At 49.5% G+C, this 24,928-nt stretch overlaps 1 protein-coding gene across 9 annotated transcripts in view; it reads right to left on the bottom strand.

Moving 5' to 3' along the window:
* The window catches only part of NAV2 (neuron navigator 2), a 397,014-nt gene that overhangs the window by 61,744 nt on the left and 310,342 nt on the right, over positions 1-24,928 (bottom strand). For 5 of the 9 annotated variants that reach the window (XM_044258951.1, XM_044258952.1, XM_044258954.1 and 2 more), the window contains 6 exons: positions 17,144-17,282; positions 8,576-8,867; positions 7,147-7,849; positions 3,551-4,018; positions 2,839-2,904; positions 1,397-1,441 (listed from right to left, as the gene is read on the bottom strand). In XM_044258951.1, coding sequence (XP_044114886.1) covers positions 1,397-1,441; positions 2,839-2,904; positions 3,551-4,018; positions 7,147-7,849; positions 8,576-8,867; positions 17,144-17,282 — 1,713 coding nt within the window. The remainder of the gene's footprint in view (positions 1-1,396; positions 1,442-2,838; positions 2,905-3,550; positions 4,019-7,146; positions 7,850-8,575; positions 8,868-17,143; positions 17,283-24,928) is intronic. The other 4 variants (XM_044258953.1, XM_044258955.1, XM_044258958.1 and 1 more) reach the window with 2 other exon arrangements.

The following is a 24,928-nucleotide window of genomic DNA, read 5'->3' as shown; positions in this document are numbered from 1 at the left end:
TGCCTGCCTCTCTGCCTAGCTGTGATTTCTCTCTGTGTGACAAATAAATAAAAATCTTAAAAAAAATTTAAAGCTACATCATTTTGATAGAATAGATCCACTGGGGGATATATATATATATATATATATATATTTAAATTTAAAAATTTAAAAATGTTATTCTTTAGAGGGATTAGCTTCCTAGATAATTACACTTTAGAGGCAAGAGTAGGGACTCAATGTCAAACTCATCTTGGGAGTGGCATGAACTGAGTATTATTAGTCTGAAGCCCTCAGAGGCACAAAGAAAACCGTGAAGCACAAAAGGCCTTTGCCAACCCCTCCCTCTATGGCCACAGTGCTGAACTTCCTCCCGCAGGATGTCTGTTGGGGCATTTTCAATACTCTTATTCTTCGATTCTCAGAATTGGCTTTCCTCAAGTCCCTACTGAAAGGCAGCATTGATACCTACCTCACATTATTGCTCAAAATGCTCTCAGCCTTAAGAGCTGCAGGTTATTAACCACAGACATACATGACAGCAATGAAACATTTCATTCCAAGTTCCATTTTTTTTTTTTTTGCGAAAGCACTTAATGCCTGGTGCAGTGTGAAGCAAATGCTATGAAGAACAAGGTGTTCAAAGAGCAGGGGAAATGACAGCGGCAACCGTCACACAGTAGGACCGCGGGGCAGGCGTTAGAACTGGGGTCCCTCTGGTTGGCAAAGGGAAGGAGATGGCGTGAGCAACGGTGACTTACGGCATCTTGCTTAACCAGGACTTGCACCAAAAATGATCCACGACTTAACGATGAATGGAAGGACATTCCTTCCCGGTAGTCTTTTCTTTATACCAAAGCCAATCATCACACCCGTTGTCTTGTTGGGCACCGAAAACAGACACAATTTTCAACGAGATACTTATAGGAATGACAAAGCACCCGGCTTTAGTAATTTTCTATGGCCCCCAAAGTTGAATCTTTTCCACCTTAGGGAGCTTTATTTCTCTTCTTTGCCATGTCCTGGCTAACCAACGTGCCATAAGTCACGTCCTTTCTTTTGGAAGACAGCCGTGAACAGAACGGTCAGGGTAAAGGGCTCACTGATGGAACCCCGTGGTCCCAGGAGAGGCTGTCTCTGCTCTCTGGGCTTGCCAAGGGGTGTTCTTCGTGAGATGGCTTTCGCCATAATAAGCCTGAAAAAGCACAGCCTCTGCCCAAGCAAAAAAGCCGACAGATGGAGTGAGGAGAATGAGAGGGTGCCAGGGGAGCCCCCATTTCAGAGGGTCCTGCTGCGGTGGCCAAAGCGGGGACCCCAGCCCAGCCCAGCCCTCACCCCTCTCCCAGCCATGAGGGCCACGCAGCCAAGCCCCAAAGCCACACCAGATGGTACGGAGGGAAGGAGGAAGCGCAGATACCTGAGTCCTTTTTTAGGCAAAGTGTTCCTATCAAGGTGCGGGTCACTGTAGGGAAGTTAAAACAAAAATGAGAACTTCAGAGAAGCACAGGGAAAGCAGGCAAGGGAAGGAGGGAGAGGCTAAAGGGGGGCCGGAGATCTGGAGCAAGAGACTCACGGCACCACGGAGCGCTCCCTTCTATCCAGCTGCACATGCAAGACATCCACATCCACGGAAAACAAGAGACACCTGATCCTGGGCCTGACCTACCCCAGCGCACACCCTGAGGAACCAGGAGGCCCGAGACATCCATTGGACCCCAAACTTCCTCTCTTGTCACAGATGCAAAGCAAAACTCAGGGGCTACCCCAGGTCGAAGCAGAGCCCACACCTGCTGCTGCCCAGTCACCCAGGCTTGCACCAGCACCCCAGCTTCTTGGAGAGAGAGATGCCAGCACCCCTGCGTCTGACCCTCCCCAAATGCCACTGATGATGACTCCATGTGAGAGAAGAGACTTGCTGGAGGGTGTCAAGAGGCCAGCAGTCTGCATATTTGGAATTCACCTGGAACAATATGAATTCCAGGTCCCTCTTAGTTTGGTGTAGCTTGGTGAGCAGCCCTGGGCCCGAGTGCGGGCAGGTTTCAACTTGCCTGCGGATAAAGTCAAGGCATTTGGATTTCCAAAGAACAAGGTTTTAAAGGCTTGGTCTGTGAGTCTGACAAAAACAAAGTTTTTGCCACGGACGGGGTGAAGGGGATTAAATTTTTTTTTTTCCTAGCATGAAACAACATCTGGTTGTTGTATTTGGCCAAGCTGAGGCTCCCCCACAAACTGGAGGTCAGTATCCACCTCTGAGGCCCACCCACAGGGCAGCTAGGGGCAAGCGAGCCTCTAAGTTCGCAGAGCCTCACCCCTCCATGTCCTCTTTTTCACGATCATTCCAGGAAACAGGCACACAGAACACAACAGCCTGCGAGACGCACCAGCCAAATAGCAGGAAAGGATTTTCTGGAAGGGAAGGGAGCCAGCTGCGTGGGGAGTAGGGGCAGGGGAGACAAAGGTGAGGGCCCCGCCACAGTGGGTGGGAGATCATTTCTGGGCTGGGAGGGGGAAGGGGGAGAGAGGGAAGAAAGGGTAGAGAGCTGGGAAGCAGGAGCATGCCACAGGAGGGCAGAGATGCAAGGGAGGGTGTCTGCCGCTCCAGTTCAAGCCCCAGTTCCAGTGGCTGAGCTTCCTTCCCAAGCTGGGGAGGGACGGGCTGGCCCAACTCCACCGCTTCTAGGGCTGGGGTGGACAGCGGAGCAGACCCTCCCTGGCATATCTGGGGTCACAGCGTACAGCAGAGCCACGAACACAAGCGGCAGCCTCAGGCCAACAGCCTCACACAAGACGTCTGGCTTGACACGGATGGGCAGAGGAACCTGGAGGCTCGGTGGGCTCCCAGGCCTACAATGTCATTACCTGTCCTGTTTCCTGGGCAGAGTACTTCTGCAGAACTTAGGGCTAGCAGCAGGGGAAGAGAGAGGGCTAGAAGTCCAGGCAGGTAGAAAATAAGAGAAGGAACATTAGATGGGAAGAAAGGGGAGGGGTCGGACACACACAATGATTAGACATTTTTTTTTTCTCATTCCCAGCGCGCATCCCGGCGTTCTGGCCTACGTGGAGAACAAGACACACAGCACGCTGCAGTGGAATCCGGGGCTCTGAGGCTGCTTTGAGTGTCTCGATCACTCTGGCTGGCAGCCCTTTAATAGGAGGATGCCTGCCGTGACACCCACCAAGTCCACCCCACTGCCTAGAAACGTCTCCTGCCACCCGCTCTGCCTGCACAATGACAAGGGTTGGGGGGACGAGCAGCTGATGAACGAACAGGATAAAATGGAAGGCCCTCCAAGGAGGAATGCCATTTCCAACGGGAGCATTAAATCTGCAGCCCTCCCTCCGTCGCCGCCAGCAGCTCCAAGCACGGAGAATAACCACGATGGAAAAGGTAACAGGAAGGAGAGCCGAGCTGAATTCCATCCCAGCCTGGCTTCCCCACGGAAAAGACAGCAGTGGTTAGAAAGAGCGCACTCTCCCAGGCAAAGGGGAACTAACATTTGGGATTCCTCACATAAACCCTTTGACTTGCGGGAGGGTGTCTCTCCAAGAGATACAGGCGCACGGCACCAACCTCTCCGACAGCGTGGTCTTCACGCTGTTGGTTCTGACGAAGGGAGTCAGGGAGTCGTCCTTAGAGGAGGTGATGAGGCCCGTGGAGGAATTGTGACTCAGCCCCCCTCCGCTGCTGAGGGAGATGTCAATGGACTCGCAGCTGGTATGGAGGCTGCTGACCGACTGGAAGCCCAGGCCGTCCTTGCTGAGCGCGGACGAGCTGCTGGCATTGGTGCCCCAGGTGAGGCTGTTGGAAGGGCCCGAGTGGGCTGAGCTGGGGCTGGAGGCTAGAGGAGACTGGTTGATATCCAGATTTTTGCTGTAGAGAGGACTGCTGCTTCCGCTGCTCAGCACGCCACTGCCCGAGGGGGACTCTAAGTTACCTTGCTGGGCCGAGGTGGCATGAGGATTGGAGATCACCACTGAGTTTTTCATGGTGTCTGCTGTGGCAATGGGCACTTGCTTGGTAGGCTTCCCACCAAAGAGTCTGTGAAGAGACAAAGGGTTGTGCAGGTTGAACAGCCAGCAACGAGGGGTGCCAAGCTGTTAACGGTGGGGCACAAGTACAGGAGCGCTAAGCACCCTGGGGAGGGGCACAGTCATTGCTACTGAAATGGCTAATGGTGCTCCGCTGGGAAAGGACGCCATGCAGGGGCCCAGACACCAGTGTCTCACAAGGCTCCAGCTTCAAGTTCGAGGCTATAGCCGAAACCCTTAGGGCCACGTGGAATAATTTTCAATAGGCCTAGCCATGGTGGTCCCAGATCTTGCTTCCCTTCATTTCCATAAATAGGGTAACTAGAAAATTGCCCCAGCCCCGACACATCTAGAGGAAAAGATCTATCTTAATCATCTTTGTATCTGAGACCCCAGGCACAAAGCAGGTACTCAGTTCAGTTCCAAAGGTTTCGGTTGTTTGGTCTCTAAGAATGACATGAACTGATCAAGAAGATGAGTCTAGATCTGGATGGGGGGGGGTGTGCTGGGAAAATTATCTTCCCGGATTTCTCCTCAAGTGATGGCCCATCTGAAAGATGGGAGGCTAGTCCTACCCAAGGATCTACACAGAAATCTTCCCGGGGCATGTGATGTAAGAGCAGATGCCCTGGGTCTTGGGGACAGACATGTCATTTCATGTCATCCCCCCGCTGATGACCGGAAATGTACTGCCAGAAAAACAGGGACTGGCCCATGGGCCTCTCTCTCCATTTGGCAACAGGACTCTCTGTGAAGAATGGCAGAACACTGTTAAAGTCCAAGGACGGGGACATGCTCTAGCAATGCAGTCATTCCATCCACCAAACCCTGCTGGAATGTGCATCTCTGCAGGGACAAAACCACGACCAATCTTGAGAGGCAGGTAAAGACAGGCAGGTCGCCTTGCACCCAGCGACTCCGTGGTAGGATCATCTTTGTTCTCTCCCGGGAGTCCTTACAAATCCCAATTATTGTAAAAACAAACATACGCACACATAACTAATCCTCACTGTGGTATCTGGTAACAGATTAGAAAATACTTTTTGGGGGCACCTGAGTGGCGCAGTGGGTTAAGCGTCTGCCTTCGGTTCAGATCATGATCTCAGGGTCCTGGGATCAAGCCCCGCATCGGGCTCTCTGCTCAGCAGGGAGCCTGCTTCCCCTTCCCTCTCTGCCTGCCTCTCTGCTTACTTGTGATCTCTTTCCCTCTGTCAAATAAATAAATAAAATCTTTATTTAAAAAAAAAAAAAAAGAAAATACTTTTTTGCCTGACGACAACCAAAGAATGAGCTATCCTCTGGTAGAATCTTGGCTTTGGTGTGCTTACGTACTTCCAGTAACAGGAAGCTCCCTACATCTAAGGGTAACTCACTCCACTGTCAAGCCCTTTCAATCACTAGAAAACCAAAATCCTATGCATCTTCTTTGTTGCTTGTTGCCCCTAATTCTCCTCCATGTAACTACGCAGAAAAAGCCCAGGCTTTTGTCTGTTGGTCCCTCCCGTCATCTGAAGAGCGCTATCACTGGATCTGAGATTTCTCGTCTCTGCACTAAGGCACAAAGAGGAAATTGAGAACACCTCCTAATGATTTAGAAAAAATGTAATTAACAGGATTTGGCTGAAAGTTGTTCAGTGTCGGGCCTAAGAATCTGCATGCATTTTCAAGTATTCTGTAACAGTAGCCTAAGGGTCCAGTAAAATACCTTTGTAGTTACTAAAGGAAATCTATAATACCAAAGAGTGAATATTACATACACTACTTGAGGCAAGAAGCAGAGGATATTTTCATTTACAAGGCAATCTGTTAGAACAACAAAGAGCAGCCCGATAGGACCTTCCCCTGAAAAAACAATCATTACTGAAATTCTAATAATCAAGTCTAGACAAAGAACAGTGAACTGCTTCACCACACTTTTCACGTGGCAGGCTTCTTCTGAAGTCTTTTCCAACATTCCTATTCACCCCCAAATATGTGCACATAGTTTTTATTTTTCACTACTTAATTTTCTATCTGGGACTTAGACTCTTTCCTAGGATAAGCCATTTCCTGGGAATGGTAAGATAAGCTCTGTCCTATGCCGTTCCAGTTTGAGGACGGTTCAGCAGAGAGAAGGACAAGATGATACGAACCATCAAAAGCTGTGCACATTTAAAAAGGAACTGCTTAAAAAAAACCACTATTTTCATATACAAAATTTCCATTCAGTGTGGAAATGTGGGAAAATGCCTTTTTAAGGGAATAAGAAATCAATTTCTCTTTTTCAGAAACACTTCTGCTTTAAAAGGTTTTTTGTCTTTTTTTTTTTTTTTAAGAAAGCTAGAATTTCAGAAACAAATTTGGAATTAAGCATGCAGTATAAAAAAGTACGTGTGTGGTGGAGGGGGAGGATACTGGGCTAGCTGAGAGAAGGCTCTGGCTGAGCTCACGGTCTGGCATAATGATGTAGAATCTCAGCCACAGAATTAATAAGACAAGGGTGGAAAAAAGATCCTTTGCCTTCTCCTCATATGCCCACCTGGGGTCTGGGGGTGTATTAAGATCTCATCTTGGATTGTAGCTAGCTCTGGCTGAGCACCTACGATGGGCCAGATATGGTTACATAGGTTAATATTCACATGCAATCTGGGATGCCTGGGTGGCTCAGTTGGTTAAGCAGCTGTCTTCGGCTTCAGTCATGATCCCAGCGTCCTGGGATCGAGTCCCACATCGGGCTCCTTGCTCGGCAGGGAGCCTGCTTCTCCCTCTGACTCTGCCTGCCACTCTGCCTGTGCTCGCTCTTGCTCTCTCTCTCTCTCTGACAAATAAATAAAATCTTTAAAAAAAAAAAAAATTCACATGCAATCTCAGGTAGGTGTTCCCATTTTACAGATGAGGAAACTGAAACAAAATTGTAAAGAAGGGACCCACGGTGGCTGATGAAAGCAGACTAAGGATTTGACCCCAGATGACAGATTCAGACACTTGGGTGTTTTCCTCCCCACATGGGAAAATAATCAGCTGAGTACAAAATTGCTGGCAGGTTCTGACTAAACAGACGTGGAGAAACAGGCTGTTTTCACCAAGGAACAAAAAATGATTCGCTCAGGATGCCATTCCACAGACTCCAGCACTGCCCAGCACCACCGACCCGCTTACCTGCGGAGCGTGGGAGAGGCCACGTCGGGGTACTTGGCTCCTGGCTGGAGAGTCGCCTGCGCCGCACTGGACACAGGCTGGGCGGCTGGGTTCACTTTCACTGAGTTACAGGAAGCCACGCTCTCGTTGTCGGAGGAGATGCCTTTCTCCTTATCGGTCTGGTTGACCAGGCCAGGCAGAGAGCTGCCCAGGGCCGTTTTGGAAGGCTCCCTCAGCTTGGGCACTGGCAGGCCCGCAGACTTACTGCTGATGTTGGAATCGATGCTGCTGGTGCTAGACCTGTTCCCAGCCCCATTGCGGCTGGTGGACTTACTGGGCCTTGGCAAACTCCGGTATTGCAAGTTGGTCCGGGAGCTGAGAGCGAGATACCCATCGTCCTGGTTCTGAGGCCCATCCATGCTCGTCTTCCGGCCGGTGGACCGGCTGACCAGTGCAGACGACTTGGGGATCTTGCCCAGTGTGGCTGACCTGCTGGTGACCGTAGCCCCGCTGGCTGTGATCATGGCCAGCCCAGCAGCTGAGCCGCTCTGCTTCTTGAACCCAAAACTGTTGGCATTGGCAGTGGGGGTCCTGGAACTGCTGGAGAGGGGCTTTTTGGACTCGTCACCACTGCTGCGGCCTGCGTCTGACGGGGACCGCTTCACCTGGGACGCTTTGGGAGACAGTCTTCCTTTCTCAGACACCTTTGCATCATCTGTTTTTCCTAAGGGAGAAAGCAGCAAGGTTAGTGCGCACACCAAGAACCCATCTGCTTACCATCGTCCCCTCTGCCAAAGAACTGGTTCACTTTTTCCTTGGGGAAAGCAGTCGCCTTAGGAGGCAAAGGAAACAGCTTTTTATAAAGATAATCTACCCACTACTGTCACCGTGAGCCCTCTAGGAGATGTCAGTGACTCTTCTCATTTGCAAACCAGCCTACATTTACCCAGAACAAAGCAAAGCCGGCCAATCGCTGGTACGTTTGGGCAAGAGATCCTGCCTTCTACTGACCTTTCTTACTTCTCTGGCCATTCAAAGGCTCTCCTTAACATTTTCAGGGGGCATCTCTGCCTTCCTGCAAACACACTACTCTGTTTACACACGTCCCTAAATCACGGGCAACGTGAATGACATAAAGGCAGCTCGTAAACTGACGCCCTTGGAAAGCCTGCACACGGGTGTGTGGGCTCTTCCCTAGCCCCTGGTTAAGCCCACTCCATCCCCTTTGGCTGCTGAAGCACCTGCAGAGCTTGAGGCTGACACACGGACCTCTTTCCACATGGGAAAATGCAGGGATACGAACCTTCCCGAAAGCTAGTCCCTGGCAGATCTAACCTCAAAGAAGAAATAGCTGCCCTTGATGGGGACTGAAGCTCTTGCTCGAGTATCTGCGGGTTTCGGTTTTCAGACCGACACAGGCAGAAATGAGACGGCACAGCCCCTCACTCACCGGTTCCGGGGGTCTTGAGCGCGCCCGCTGGGGCAGCTGCCTTCGTCCTCGGCATGGTGACGCCCACCTGCGCGGTCATGCCTCGGCGCCACGAGCCCGTCTGCGAGATGACCGAACTCTTCTTGCCCGAAGTGCTTTTGTCAGACTCGTCAGACACGTCCGAGGGATTCCGCCTCCACTTGGACCCGGGCTCCATCTTTATGCCGCTGTCGGAGCCTCCGTCGGACTTCTTGACGTCATCGCCCGACCACAGGGACCCCCTCTCCACCTGGGAATGCTTCTCAGCGTCGGTCTGTGGACGAGACGCGGAATGAGTCCTTCCAGAATCCCAGGCCGGGAGCCCCTCAGCCCGCAGCGAGAACGCCAGCACCACGACAGACGACGACTAGAAAATGTCTGGGCCCTTACAGTCTGGTGATCTTGCTAGAAAGCCTGATTTTTTTTTTTTTTTTTTTTTGGCTCGAGGAAAGTACAGAATATAACTATGTCCTAGAAGGGAGTAAGAAGTAGGAGGGGCCGGGGAAAAAGAGGGACAGAGCCCCACCGAGGAGAAACGTCAGCAGACCGAGACGCAGCCAGGATTCAGCCACCAACTCTTTGCCGCTTGGTGACAAGCGCTTCTCACCCCCGAGACCTCTCTTCATCCGGCACCCAGCCTCCTGGCCTGTTTCCCTTTGTTCTGTCGTCTTCCCAGTGCAGCGTGGCAGCCTCACACGCCGACCGAGCAGGCAACGGTGGCGGCTGATTCCACGCCGCGCAGAGAGAGACAGAGGGGCTGGGAGGAGACAAACCCTCCAGAGCCGGGGTGCCGGCTCCCACCCTACTCCATTTATATGCCACTGCTCTGCTCCTCTTGTGGGATTGGGTTCAGACGAGGGCTATAATTAGCTAGATTTCTTTGGAAGAGCCCTGACCTGCTGGCCATGGAACCCAGGAGGGGACAGAAGTGTGATGTTAATGATTCACCCCAGTGAAAAGGCACAAAGCTAACCAGAATGCTTTGGGAGCCTCCCTAGGGGGCCGGGGCCAGTCCGAGGGGATGACAGGAGGGCGAAATCGCGCAGTGAATGCCGGTGGCTGTTAGCAACACTCTAGGCTGGCCACACCGAGTGACAAGGCCTGTGTTTGCTATACCTGACTACCAACAGTAGGCAACGCCATTAAGGCAGGAAATCACAATGATCACCCGGCAAGAATCTGCCCTAACTAATGCCTTTCACCCTAGAGTAATACAGGTATCCATGTGCCTTCCTCTGTGGGTATATCATGGTATGGGACAAACCTGAACACAGACAAGCCCCACTTAAGTCACTTCTCAGTCACCACCACAGCCTCTCTCTCCCCCCTCAACCCTGCATCCTTCCTAAATTCCAGGTCTCCATCACAGCCACCCGACGGTGCCTTTCCTGGTTTGGTCGTGCCTCAAACATATACTGAGCTCCCTCCGGGTACGAGGCCCCAGAAGGAGGAGGGAGACAAAAGACTCACGCCCTGGCTGTGGGCAGCTCCCCGCTCAGCTGTGGTAAGGGACCGAGACAGGGTGTTCCTGCCTCTGAGCACAGCGGGAGCCGCATCAAGGCTTGTTAAGTGAAGGAGGGAACCAACGAACTCGTGCTTTTCAAGGTACAGCACCCTTCAACAAAACGGTCTCCGATCCCAACCACTCTCTGGTTAAAGAGCGTCCTGAGAAGACGTAGCTTTGCCTTCATCGCAGCTTTATAGATGAGCTGAGGCGTAAGTGACCCACTCCCTGTCCCAGCTATTCCGGCCTATGTTCCTTCCTCTGAACACTTTCAGTTGATTCCTTCAACCAGAGTTCCTCCAAGCCCGCCATCTGCAAGGCGCCGTGGAAAGCCTGAGGATCCAAGTATCAGATTAAGTCCCATTCCTTCAATCCAGAGCCCACAATCCAGGGAAAGAGGCAGAGGTTGGCTACGTAAATACAAATAAATGAGTAATGATGAATTATGAAATTTTATAAGAAAAAGGACAAGAAGTAAGAAATAGAAGTACACTGATGTAATTCAGTTGATGAGGAGGAAGATGGGGGAAAGCGGTCAGGCCTTTTTGAAAAGTGCCCTGAAGAGTGAGAAGGAACTTAGAAGAGTTTAGGGAAGAGCATGCCAGGCAGGGGGGAACAGCACATGCAAAGGTCCTGAGACAGGGAAGAAAGTACCTTTAGAAGCACTCAATCCATGAATATTTCCTGGGTGCCACCATACACCAGACAAACTTATGGGGCCCGGGACCCCATTGTAGTAAATGAATAAGAACAGGTACAAGTCATTAACTTCCTGGAGATTATGTTCAAGTACATTCTGACACATTTCAATACACTCCAGGAAATACTGAAAACTTAGCACTTAACTACCATCTGGGTATTAGTTATTATTAGTTATTCTTTACATGTTCCTATTCCTTATTTTCCCTAATCAAATTATAGTGATGCTAAGAGTAGTAGCTGTGACAATTAACATTTATTAAGCACTTACTATGTGCTAGGCACTGGGTCAAAGTGCTTCTCATGAATCATTTAATTGAATCCTCAACAAAAATCCATGAGAAAGTTACAGTTCATATTACTACTTAACCTATGAAAACCAAGGCACAGAGTAGAAAAGAAAACTGCCCAAGACTGACTTCCAAGTGAGGAAGTGGCTATCCAAGGATTCTAGGAAGTCCTAAAATCAGAGGCCAGATTTTAACCACTATGCCACACTGCCTTCCTGGAGAATAAGTCCAAGGACAAGAGACAGTTCCACATGTCTCACACAACACCTCACACAATACCTACAACGAGTAGATTCCCCTTCCATACTGGGTGGCTGTGCCCCAACCCCAGCCCCGGAGCAGCTCCAGCCTAGCCTCTGGGTTCAACCCCAAGACCTCTGATTTACCCAGTGACAAAGAGAAGGCACATGGTCTTGGCCCAGGACTATGACTTCGATCTTCCCTCTAGAAAGAACATCCAACCATCACAGCCCCAACTAGGCCCAGCACAGTAGCCTTCCCAGCACTACTCTGCATAGCAGGCCTGGGACACTCTACTGGTTTTAAGTTCTCAATTCCTTAACAAAACCTTCCTGGTTTATGTGCCAGATCATGAAGCAGCATCACTAGGGATCAAAAGATGAGAAAGTGGGGCACCTGGGTGGTTCAGTCGGTTGGGCATCCGTCTTTGGCTCAGGTTGTGATCCTGGAGTCTTGGGATCAAGCCCAGCATGGGGATCCCTGATCAATATAGAGTCTGCTTCTCCCTCTCCCCCCTCAGCGTGTACTCTCTTGTTCACTCTCCCTCTCAAATGAATAAATAAAATCTTTTAAAAAAAAAAAAAAAGATGAAAAATTCCCAGCCTCTCTGTTTGCAGAGCTGACAAGTGAAGGGTAGCAAGACAGCTGCCTGGGGAGGTACAAAGAGCTGTGTCCTTCCCTTGGCTCTTTATGCCTTCATCAGTTGTTCTTTCCAACGGCTCCTAATTTTGGAAAGATTTTCCTATTATCCCTACCTGGAAGTCCACTCGCTCATTTGACATCCCAAAGGGTAGGTAGGGAAACAACCAAACTCAGGTGGGGAGAAGGCCTGCAATTTTGGAGGTTGGCCACTGAGGGCCCACAGAAGGGAGGCTGATCTGCAGAGAGAGAGGGCAGAACCAAGGTGGGCCATGTGGCCTGACGTACAGGGGAGAACACGGGCTCGGAGTTGGACATCATGTACTGGGTGCTCCCTCCTCTGGAGGGAGTAGGTTACCTCCTCTAAGGTCATGACCCGTGTATAAAATGGAGATGCAAGAGACAGGAGTCTTAGAGGGCACAGAGTTGTCACCAAATGTGGAGGGACTCAGTCTTTTGTTACCAACTCTCCCACCTCCGAAAACCCCCAGTATCTGCTTGTCTTTATTCCATTTTTGTTCTGCATAAGGATGAACAAGGCACTCGTCTTTCCTGCTCTTGGGCCACAAGCCTCTAGAAGCCAGGACACTGCCCTCTTCCTGCCCACATCCCCTGCAGGTCAGGATGCTGAACTGGCTCAAGTTTCGACTACAGTCATCACAGAAGTAATTACCAGCATCAGAAGTGGTAGTACCACCACTTCTAGGTCGGCCCCGTGTCCTTCTGCATATATTATTAGCTCATCTAACCCTCTGAGCTTGTCCTATTATCCATATGTGACAGACTAGCAAAGTACAGGGGGGGAAGAAGTACAGTGACTTACCAACAGTCTCAAGCAGCAGCCCCTAGCAGGTGGGCTGCCCCCAGCCAAACCCTACCCCTACATCTAGACCAATGGCCAGAGAACAGTCAAGAGCTCCAGGCTCACTCAAAGCCTCACACAGGACAGGAATCCCTGCCACAGAACTCAGAATTTTTCTTCCTCGAGTAGCAAAAATTAAACTCACATGGAATTATCTTCCTCCCCTTGTATACTAAAAACTTCACAGGCAGTGAAAATTAAAGGCATTTTGATACATGCTTCTTTGTATCTTGGCACCTGGAATGGAACCTTGCACAGACTGAGGGGAAATACTGAATGACCAAGGACATGAATAGACAAATGATCACGTGGGAGAGAGAGGTGTTTGTCACAAGTCCTCTGCCACCAACACACTGCCCTAAAAATAAAATGCTGCAAAATATAAAATAAATTGCAAGATATATTAAGAACACAGCCAAACTTTCATTACTGACATGAATGGAGGGAGGGAGGCAGAGGGACAGGTAATCTAGAGGAAGGAAGGAAAGAAGGAAAAAGAAAAAAAGAAACTGAGTACCTACTAAGAATGAGACACCACGACATCATGTTCAGATGAAGTAGTTCCATGTCACTACCATACTCCTCCTTTGAGACAATTCTCATTGCTGTGACTTTACAGACCAGGAGGCAGAGGCTTGACGAGGCTGATCAGCTTCTCTGAGGATACCATAGGACCAGGAGCTCACCCCCTTCTCCCTGACCCCACAACCTGGTTTGGCTGCCCAGACTCACCAGTCCTCATGGCAGAAGTCCACTGAAAGGCTATCAGACCTCAGGCTAGAAGATTCTCTGCCCTGCCGCGGAGCCGTGATCAGAGACCTGGGGCTGGACACCTGGGCACGTGCGTGCCATCGAAGGCACCCTCGGTGCCTCTCAGCATCCTCCAGGAGGACAGTCACTCACAGACGAAGAGGGCTCTTGTCTCCCAAGGACAGCTTCTCTGTGATCCGCTCCGCTAACAAGGCTGCTCCTTAGGCTTCTGGACCACGACTTCCCTGTTCCTTGGATGGGTTTCCTTTTCACTTTTCCTCAGAAGCTCTTCCGATGTGCAAACCTGGCCAGGCAACCTGTCCTCAGCCTACTTTCCCGGCCTGTCTGCCGGCTGCTTCTTCTGTCTCTCCCCGCCTTGCCTGGGACACTGCGCACTCCCCGTTCGATCGGGGGAAACCAGTCTGTGACAGAAACCTGAGCGAGCCCCGGGGAATGATGGCAGCACACATCTTCCCGTTGCCTGGTGCTGCTCTGAGAGGAGTAATGGCCCTTAGCTTTCCTCAGAGTGGGATGAGGGGAGGAGGGGACGAGGCTGCAATTTACGCTGATTCAAATATTTGGAGATACTCCCTCACGGGAACAAAGGGATGCCAGAGAAACCACCTCCCTGGGAATCTCAGTAGCTATTGGTGCAAGTCCGCCTTTATTTTATTCCACGAACTACTGGCTTAGTTTTTATCTCAATATTTTAAACTCAGGTGGTGTTATAGCAAACAACAATAACAACAACAAAAAACAAAAAAAGCAAAAGCAAAAAACAAACCAACCCAATGAATATTAAACTCCTTCCATCCCTTGAAATCAACCTTCGGTACCAGCTCAAAAGACATGTTTGTGCCATTCTTGAACCTTTTCTGATGTGACATTGTCTAGATGAAAGCAAAGAGCTGGTCAGAGAGGAGGGGGCGCTGCCCTTAACCAAATCTGAGTCTATCAGATAGGAAATCATTTGTAAATGCCTGATGTTTACTCTGTATCAGTGTGGAAAACAGATGCCCCGTCCCACCTTTGTGGGAGGGAAACAAAGACAAGAGATTCTTCTGATAGTGTTTTGTTGGCTTAACTGACATCTAAAAGCAAGACTGTTCCTACCTTGAAAGTAAACAAAAGAGAAACAACTTGATTTATTCATCTCTCCCTCCCTCCCGGACCCTCTCCACAACCTTCTCCCTGCCACAAACCTGTCTGTCTGTCTGTCTGTCTCTCTCCTCTCTGGGCTCTCCACCTCAGTATCTAAGGAAGAGTCTAAAAGCTTGTTATTGTTACCCTGAAATTAAAAAGACTCTCAGGAGGGGCGCCTGGATGGCTCAGTGGGTTAAAGCCTCTGCCTTCAGCTCAGGTCATGATCTCAGGGTCCGGGGATCGAGTCCCGCATCGGGCTCTCTACTCAGCGGGAAGCCTGTTTTCCTTCCTCTCTCTCTCTGCCTACTTGTAATCTCTGTCAAATAAATAAATAAAATCTTAAAAAAAAAAAAATACTCTCAGGAAAAAAAAGAAATTAGTGTCCATGAGGAAAGCAAAAAAAATCTGGTAGGGATAAGTGGCAGGGACACAGGCTGGCTGTGTTTCTAACTTGTGTCTAATCACTGATCAAACAGTGATCGCTCTCAAGCAGAGGGGCTTATGTATGGTTTTTTCTTTTTTTAAATCACCCTTTTAAAATGAGGTATAGCATTCACATACTCCATGCACAAAGTTAAGTACAGAGCCTGAACAGGCTTTATAAAATTAACCTTTTCATAACTACCACTCAGATCAAGATGTGGACTGTTATCTTCACCCCCAACATCTCCTGCCTCCGTAATTTGGGTAGTGTTTTTCCTTCACCACCACCACCACCGCAATTCAACTCTCATTCAAAAATAACTAGAAATTCCGGAGAAAGTGCAAATTCAAGAAGTCACAGGCCATCCCAGAGGCGACGGCCAACATATTTCCTCAAGGAGTCAATGTCCACATTTCTGTGGGACACAAGTACTCCCACACTCTGACATGTTCTTTATTTAGCCCAGTCCTCTAAGAAAAAAAAAACAACAAAAAACAAAAACAAAAAACCTCTGAACGCATAGACCTTTCCAAAGAAGCTCCTGTCTTGCAGAGAAACAAGAGAGAAAGGAGGCTGGTGTGGATGGGTGTGAGGGAAGAGAGCAGTGTCAGTTCTGCCCTCGCCCAGGCCTCTCTGGGAGACTGTGTCCCAAGCAGACCCTCGTGTGGCTTCCTTGCAGCCAGTGGCCCCCACCGGTGGGAGGGACCCATCATGAAACAGATCCCAGGCCACAGAAGCCAGTGCCACCACAGCTGACCAGTCCTTGTGCCGGTCAGTCCCACCTTGGGGACTGGCTAGCAGGATGGCACCTCACTTTGCTGCTAGTAAAATGGGTTTGCTAGAACCAATCCCTCTGCCCACAAAGGAGCGCCGTGAGGCTGAGTGAAAGCATCCACGTGAATCCACTTTGGAGCAAACAGAAGGGAGCACAGTATCGGGAGACACACAGTCTCAGAGACATCCAGTCTGGGAGTTTTAAAGTAGGGGCTGAAGACTCCAGCACCTTGGGGTCTGGCAGGTATACTGAAGGGCGCAGCTGGCCAGGAGCAGCTGGGACACGCTTGGACAAGGGCTCCCTGTCTGAAAGCGGCAGACACTTGGACACCTGTTGATTGTTGCCATGTGGAGAATCTAGGCTCAAGAAAGCAATGCATTCTGATCTTTGAAAGAAATCAGAATCTCATTTTCATGTGAAATAATACAATTTTAAAAATTTGACATGGAATCAGGGGTGCCAGGTTGGCTTAGTTGGTTAAGTGTCTGCCTTTGGCTCAGGTCATGATCCCAGGGTCCTGGGATCAAGTCCCTCTTCGGGCTCCCTGCGTGGAGAGAGCCAGCTTCTCCCTCTCCCTGCTGATCCCCCTGCTTGTACGCTCTATTAAATAAATAAATAAAATATTTAAAAACAAATAAAATTTGACATGAGACCTGGTTTAAAAGAAAAGTGATGCCATAAACCAATGGACAAATATCACCATGAGGATGTGACCTTCAGACCAATAGTTCCCAACTTCTGATCAGGACATACCGGTCTTCCAGCCCGAGACTGTCAATGTTTGGTCCCACCCCATCACTCTGCAGAGATCAGCATGTACCCTGGACAGCGGCAGCTCACTGTGGCTAGAAGGGGCCACACACTCCAGACTAAGAAGGACCAAATGAGTCCAGCATCCTCTTTAAAAATAAATAAATCAAACAAACAAACAAACAAACAAAAAGCAGATTCTGAAATGAAAGCCCAGGAAGGAAATATGGTTTTACCAAGACCTTCACAGACAACAGTGAGGCTTCCCCATTCCTGTTTCTAGTTCCCCAGTGCCTGACCTCCTTTCTCTGCAGGTGGAGGCCAGGGCTAGTGAGGGGCGAGCACAGGCAGTGAAGCATGTGATCAGGTCTCATCTCAAGGACCTGGGGATCCTGCTCACCCCAGATGGCCCACCTGGTCCTCAAGCCCAAGGCGCCCTGCTGGCAGGGGCCGCTGGAGGAGCCCATCGCTTACCTGCACATCCAGGTTTTTTCGAGAGGAGGCAGGTGTGTTGGCGTAGGAACTGATGGAGGAGCTGGTGTTGATGTCATCGGTGCTGAGGTTGTCTATCGTGTCACTGATCCCACTGCTGACGGAGCTGCTGTCATCCCAGCTGCTGAGACAAACACATTCTGAGCACCAAAACCTCACGCTGGGTCAGCTCAGGCAACAACACAGATAAGTGCATACTAGCCCTGAAGGTGCCTGCAGCATAAAGCCCCAGACGAAGCTCTTCTTGCCTCTAACAAGACTCATCTCCAGGACACCATCTATCCTTGCTGTTCTGGACTGGGAGCTGGGCGAAGTGGCAGAGACGGACCTTCCCCCACATGGAGGGTGGCTGGACAGAGGTGGCTGAAGACGCTCCCTGCCTCCTACCCCGTCCTCAAGTCCATCCTGGGAACTCTGCAGAAGCGAATGGCTACTTCCCATACCTAACAGCAGAGGATGAGCAGTGGTCTTGGGGACTCTTGCTGGAGACAGAGAGTATCAAGAGCGGCACTCTCCCGGGGGGTCAGAGGGCAAACATGGGGTGCTCTACGAAAGCTCTGGACTCCACTCCTGGAGTCAAATGCCAGGGGAAGAAAAGCCTCAGAAGTCAGCAGAAACTTGTCAAGTCTATTAGCACTTCTAACTCTAATAGCATCCCAGGATGCATCTAAAACAGAGTCCATTTCCTAAACCACAAATCCACCGAGGCCACCCGCAGCTGCTCAAGTCCAACCTCCAAGCAATGGTTCTTCTTTCTCCTCATCGTCTCCCACTGCCACCAAGACTTTTAACCCATCTCCTGGTCATACCACATTTACCTGCCAAATGCATCCCCATGTGCCCAGCCCTCCACCTCTTCTGTTGCCCCGCACTTCCAGCTGGTCTCAGCTCTGCCTGGGCGACTGCCAAGACGCCACTGAGCCCCATGCCCCACTTCTCCCTAACAATCTGTTCTCCTCCCAGCAGCCAGGACCATCTTTCTGAAACATGAATCACACCCTATGGGTCCGCTGCTTAATACCCTCCATGGGCTTCTTAGGCACTTAAAGCCCAAACTTGAAGTGACCACGAGCCTCTGATCCAGCCTCCCTCTCCAGTCCTGCCTCGTGCCCACCTCTTTATCCCTCCTGGTTCTCATCCCACAGGCTCTTGTCCCTTCTATGCCAACAGGGTTCTTGTGTTCAAGACTACATTTGGGGCGCCTGGGTGGCTCAGTGGGTTAAGCCGCTGCCTTCGGCTCAGGTCATGATCTCAGGGTCCTGGGATCGAGTCCCGCATCAGGCTCTCTGCTAAGCAGGGAGCCTGCTTCCTCCTCTCTCTCTGCCTGCCTCTCTGCCTACTTGTGATCTCTGTCAAAAAAAAAAAAAAAAAAAAAAAGACTCTACATTTGTTGTCCCTCTTCCCAGACACGGGACTGGGACTCCCCTCATCCCCATACCTACAATGCCCATCTCCCGCACCCCAACCAGGCCTGCTGCATTCTCTCCTGTTTGGTTGCAGGGTGGTGGGTATAGAGAGCAGGTGCTCAGGAAATACTCGTGGATTTAAACTCGTGGGAGTGAGAAGTCGAGTAAACCACAAAGTAAGCTTCCAGTACAAATGTAGCCTGATCTACTTGATCGAGTGGACAAGTAAATACTCTTGTTCTCCTATTGTGCAGGTAGAGGCACCGAGGCTTAGAAAGGTAAGAAAGGTGGGGTGCCTGGGTGGCTCAGTGGGTTGGGCACCTGACTCTTGTGTGAGCTCAGGCTACAGTCTTGGGGTCATGGGATCGAGCTTGGGGTCGGGCTCCGCACTCACAACAGAGTCAGCTTGAGACTATTTTCCCCTCTCCTCTGCTCTCCAACCCACCTCACTCATATGCGTGCTCTCTCTCTAAAATAAGATCTTTATTTTTTTTAAAAAGATTTTATTTATTTACTTATTTGACAGAGAGAGACACAGGGAGAGCAGGAACGCAATCAGGGTAAGTGGGAGAGGGACAGGCTTCCCACCAAGCAGGGAGCCCGATGCAGGGCTTGATCCCAGGATCCTGGGATCATGACCTGACCTGAAGGCAGACACTTAATGACGGAGCCACCTGGGCGCCCCAAAATAAAATCTTTAAAAGAAAAAAGAAAGAAAGGCAGGCAAGGCTGCATTAGACCAGACAGCCAGCAAAAGATGGACCAGAACCTGGATCCAGCCCTACTGACTCCAGAACCACCTTCTTTACTGTGATGCCAAACGGCTTTCTGCTGTATCAGCTTTCAGCACGCACCAGAACAGAGGGACACAGCTCATGTTCTCAGGAGAGGCGGAGGCTTAGAAGGTCTTACTCACAGGCCCGTGTCCACACTCTGGCCTCCAGCAGCAGGCGTCAACCTCGCCGCTTGGTGAGCCACGTCCCCTCAACCTGCAGGCGCACAGCTCATGCTTATCCAACCCTTCGGGGCTGAACTCCACTCAGCGGACAGACAGGGCAAGCTGCGACAGCAAGTTGCCACCAGCTGTGGACTCTGAACTCACCCTCCTCCCCCCAGCTCATTCTTTGACAAGTCAGAACACCGAAGCCTCAGTTTCTTTATGGGGGACCCGTGGATGACAGCCCATGGCTCTGCTGGAGGGAGCAGGACCTAACAGATGAAGAAGGGCCCAAATCGGCTCTCACGATGATTAATAATAAATAAATAAATAAATAAATAAAAGGCCACAGGAGTCTTTAATTGCATCTGCTCTCTGAGGTTAGCAGTTTAATATATCTACAATTTCCTATAATCCAGTGAAGAAGAAAGAGGATTGAAGGGAGGAGTGTGGCTGGCAGGGAGAAGGCGGGAAGTTAGTAACAGATGCCCATGAATCCAAGGCCCAGAGTTTTCGCTTTGAAATTGTACTCCCTCCTCCCGTATGGCCTTTCAACACCAAGCTGTTATGCCAGTGGGGCATGGGGCCCTTATTGGACACAAGCTGCTTCCCACATTGGTGCCCAGAGCATCTCAGAGCTACCCTTACTGAGCCGGCCCAGACGGAGAAACCCGTGACTGCCGCCAGGGAAGGTGGGTGTGGGGACCCCAGGGATGAGGATGAAGGCACAGGGACACCGAGGGCAGCCCGGGCTGAGCAAGAGCGGTCTTGGTGCCAGAAACCCTGTCTATGGAGAACCAGCCATGTCCCCCTCCCTTCTGGATCTTTTGGGATACTGGCAAGTCTGTCTGGATGTAAAAATTGGTTACTTCAAACTTGGCCTTTCCCCCAGATTCAGGGTGTCAGTGATCTCGAGCCACCAAGATCAGAGGCAGTGCGTTCCAAGATGGGACTGGAAGGTGAAGTCATTGGAGGAGATGCCTGGGATAACAATGCTGCCCCAACAAGGGAACGTGGGCTAGACACTGGCTCTTCGGTGCCTCTCTTAGATTTTCACAGCATCCATAAACTTCTGAACAGATGTCAAGTGCTGAAATGATCTCTTTAACTTGGCCTAAGCCAGCACTCCCCAAACCTGCATGACCACACAGGAGACGCCGAGAAGGGAGCAGGACTCTGGAAGAGATGCAAACGGAGCCTGAATCTCCAGGGACCACTTCGTCCTCACCTGCCTGAGAAGGCAGCGAGTAGCACAGAGGGAAGCAGAGCCGAGAGGAAGGATGTCACAGGAGCGCCCCTATCCAGCCATACCTGAGGCCCTGGGAAGACAGTAGCAATCCCTGGGAAGCTCGAAGTGAGAATTAATAAATTTCTTTCTTTTGCTCAAAAGTAGTTTCCTTCGGGTTCTGTCTCTTGGTATGCTCGTGTGACCGAATGGGGAACTGCCATTTGTTTGTAAAATGACTCCAGACATGTGGCTGAAGAGTCAGACAGGAAAAAATGTAGAAAGCATGCAGAAGCCATCCAGACAGGAAGAACATTAGCTGCATCCAATCAAGTGGCAAAGGCAATTAGGTACAACCTGCACCCAGAGTACCAAAGTCCACTGACCCAAGTCTGGGTGAGCAATGTCGAAAGGGGTTACAGAAGCGGATTACAACGGAAATGTGAAAGGAACACAAAAGATCTGTGTTTGCTACATGCTGAAATGAGATTCCAGCTCAAGGGGTACAGGGGACACAGCAGAGAGAGCTACAATGTATCCAGCTCTGGCTCTGGAACAATCGTTCTGGAGTACAATGTGACCATCCCTGCATCTTGCTCTTGATCCTGTACGATGGTTCAGAGCCCACTGGAGATGACAAACGTATTGCCCGCCCGCCCTTCCTTCCTTCCTTCCTTCCTTCCTCCCTCCCTCCCTCTCTCTCTTTCTTCCTTTCTTTCTTTCTTTCTTTTTTTTTTTAAAGATTTTATTTACTTATTTATTTGACAGACAGAGATCACAAGTAGGCAGAGAGGCAGGCAGAGAGAGAGGAGGAAACAGGCTCCCTGCTGAGCAGAAAGTCAGATGTGGGGCTCCATCCCAGAACCCTGAGATCATGACTTGAGGCCAAAGGCAGAGGTTTTACCCACTGAGCCACCCAGGTACCCCCGTATTGCACTTTCTTGGGAGTAAATGACTTTAGATCCTTGGGAAGGTTTAAAAAGAAGGGAGCTGAGGGAGTAAATCATAATATGAATAAAGTACAGGATGAAATCTTTGTGATCACTGGATAATCTCTGTATATTTATAATACTTAAAAGAATATGGGGCATATTAAAGAAGGTAAATAAAAACAGTCCTCTGATTTCAGTTTTAAATGAGTCCTCCTTTCTGATTTGGGATTTTTAAGATGAAAGGTTTAAGGACTGCAGTCAGCCTGTAAAAAAGAATTACAGAGTTTGAGAAAACCTAATTTATGACATTTTAACTTTATTTGGTTTGCAAGAGTTAAGGGCTTAGGAGATTTTGCTTGTTAGGCTGGTGAGTCTACCCTGTCAGATGTTTAAAGAACTTGAGGAAACCAGGCATGTTAAACTTATGAACGTAATCTAAAATATTTAAGGAAACCTAATTATCCAAGTTTCCAAACAGTACTAATTGTCAAAACTCAATCTGTCCAATCTAAATTAGCAAAGTACTAATCAAATAACAAGTGGGAATTATCTTAGTTTATACAAAACGTCTTGATTTATAGAGGAGATTTATAAGAAAACCTAGGTTTAAAAAAATCAAAGCTTTAGTAAATCGAACGGTAAAACCTAATGAAGTCTAGGATGTTCCTTTTGGACACAAAAGCACTCCTTAGACATTTAGAAAACTATTATGGCAGATTTTGTTTTGTGAATGAATGAAAGATTTTTAGATGAATGACCAGAAGAACAAATGAACCCAGGAGAGGGGCACCTGGGTGACTCAGTGCGTTAAGCCTCTGCCTTCAGCTCAGTCATGATCTTGGGGTCCTGGGATCAAGCCCTGCATGGGGCTCTCTGCTCGGCGGGGAGCCTGCTTCCCCCTCTCCTTCTGACTGCCTCTCTGCCTACTTGTGATTTCTCTGTGTCAAATAAATAAATAAGTAAAATCTTTTTAAAAAATAAAAAAATAAATGAACCCAAGAGAGCATACCTCCTCTCTCTACTAGTTTTCTCCACTCCAGTTCACCTTTGCTCTACATTGCAAGACTTCCAAATTTACTCTAAAAGGGCTCCCCCAAATCTCAGTGGAAACATTGTGTCCGATATTGTGGGAAGATGAGCAGAGCAGAGCAGAATCCCAGGCCCTCCTCCTGCCTCGCCGACTGTATTATAGGAAATTCAGAGGAACATGGGATACAGAGCTTGGCTGATTTCCCCCCTCCCACTTTTTTTTTTTTTTAAGTTTCAATACAGTATATCATGTTTATGCCCTATAAATTATTTGGCAGGGACAGCTAGAGAAATGGCAAAAAAGATCCTTCCATTGATTGCTCTGAACCATCAGTACAAACACAGAGCATTGCAGTCAGATCAGGCACATCCCTTTTACTCTACTCAATGAAATGTTCCCCACATTGGCAGTCACACAATGACACAAAAGGTATGACAAGTGATCATACAGGAAAACAACCTTCAGCGGCTCCTGGGCAGCTCAGTGGGTTAAGCCTCTGTCTTCAGCTCAGGTCATGGTCTCAGGGTCCTGGGACTGAGTCCTGCATCGGGCTCTCTGCTTGGCGGGGAGCCTGCTTCCCCCCCCCCATCTCTGCCTGCTTCTCTACCTACTTGTTCTCTCTCTCTCTCTCTCTGTTAAATAAATAAATAAAATCTTTTTTACTACTTTTGGATCCTAAGCCAGGGACCTTGGAGTCACATGTCCATCTTACCCAATGAGTCAGCGCCCTCTATGGGTCAGGCATGGCACCAGGCCGTATGAAAGCAGTGAGGACTCCCAGTTGTCCCTACCCCAGACAGCCAGGCCGGGACATGTGACAGACAAACACAGAGCCCAGGCACAAATAAAAATGTAACACAGGGAGATGAGCAATGAGAAACTGCACCAAGTAGAAATGGTGAGGGTTCCAGACATTTCTACAGACTTTGATACCTCCCCAAGCCACCAGCCAGGTGTCAGCCCAGGTAACAGCAAGAGTCTGCAGAGTGCCAGATCCCAGGCCCACCAACAATCTCTGCTGTGCCAACATCTCCCTGGAGGCATGGAAATGGCAACAGCAAGGGGCCAGGAGAAGAAGGCCCTGACGCCAGCCCTCCCCAGAACTACTACTTCCCGTTAGAGTTTAGACACCTCCTTTTCTCTCTAGACCCCAGACTTCCATAGAACGAGGGAATTGAAAGCAGCCATCCCAGAGATTGCTTTCTACCTGACATTCTAGGAGTTTAAGCTCAGAGAAAAGTTGGTCCAGAGCAAATGGGCACATGGAAGGTCCCCACCAGGCTCAGAGCATCTCCTCCCATTCAGTAAAAACTGCCCAACGGGTAACTGGACGTTCAGTCTTTGGGTTCCTTCTTTGCTAATTTCACCCCTCAAAATATTTTTAGGCGCAAACAATCTTTTAAATACTTGGAATGGGTGCCCGTATCTTATACACAGGAGACAATTAGCTAACCCTGAGGCAGAGACAGAGACAGAGACAGCCTTTCCCATTCGACACAATCCCCACCTGCTCCTCTTCACGCACCTGGCTGGCCCTGTGATTTGAATGTGCAGACCCTCCGATAAAGGTAATAATACAAGTCACAATATAGAGTTGGCATTAGACCACATTATTTCTCCACAAAGGAACAGAATGCAATCTTACCTCTTATTTACAGCCACCACTGAAAGGGTTTACCAAAAGTCAGGTACCATACTAGGCGTGTTACATGTATTATTCCACTCCCATTCTTCCCTTGGATGGCACACAGGCTTAGGGCCCAGAGGTCATCAGGAAGGTGGGATTCAAACCAGACTCCATGCAACCTTCTAGTTCATCCAAAATTGAGCAAATATAGATCGGCTTGGAAATGTCTGCTAACCAGTTTTATCACCAGAGGACCTCCACCAGCGGACAGTAGCCACGTGCATCAAGAAGAGACCTCATTTTGTCTTGCCATTTGCGACGACGTGGATGCAACTTGAGGGTATCATGCTTAGCAAAATAAGTCAATTGGAGAAAGACAACTGTCATATGATCTCCCTGATATGAGGAAGTGGAGATGCAACATGGGGGGTTGGGGGTAGAAGAAGAATAAATGAAACAAGATGGGACTGGGAGGGAGACAAGCCATTGAGGGAGACAAGCCTCAACTGAGGGTTGCTGGGAAACAGGGGTTGGGAGAGGAGGGTGGGGTTATGGACATTGGGGAGGATATGTGCTATAGTGAGTGCTGTGAAGTGTGTAAACCTGGTGA

Source organism: Neovison vison, chromosome 7 (assembly GCF_020171115.1).
Source record: "Neovison vison isolate M4711 chromosome 7, ASM_NN_V1, whole genome shotgun sequence".
Classification (NCBI taxonomy): Eukaryota; Metazoa; Chordata; class Mammalia; order Carnivora; family Mustelidae; genus Neogale; species Neogale vison.
Note: the sequence above shows the minus strand (reverse complement) of the source record. Positions and strands in the feature narration are given on the sequence as shown.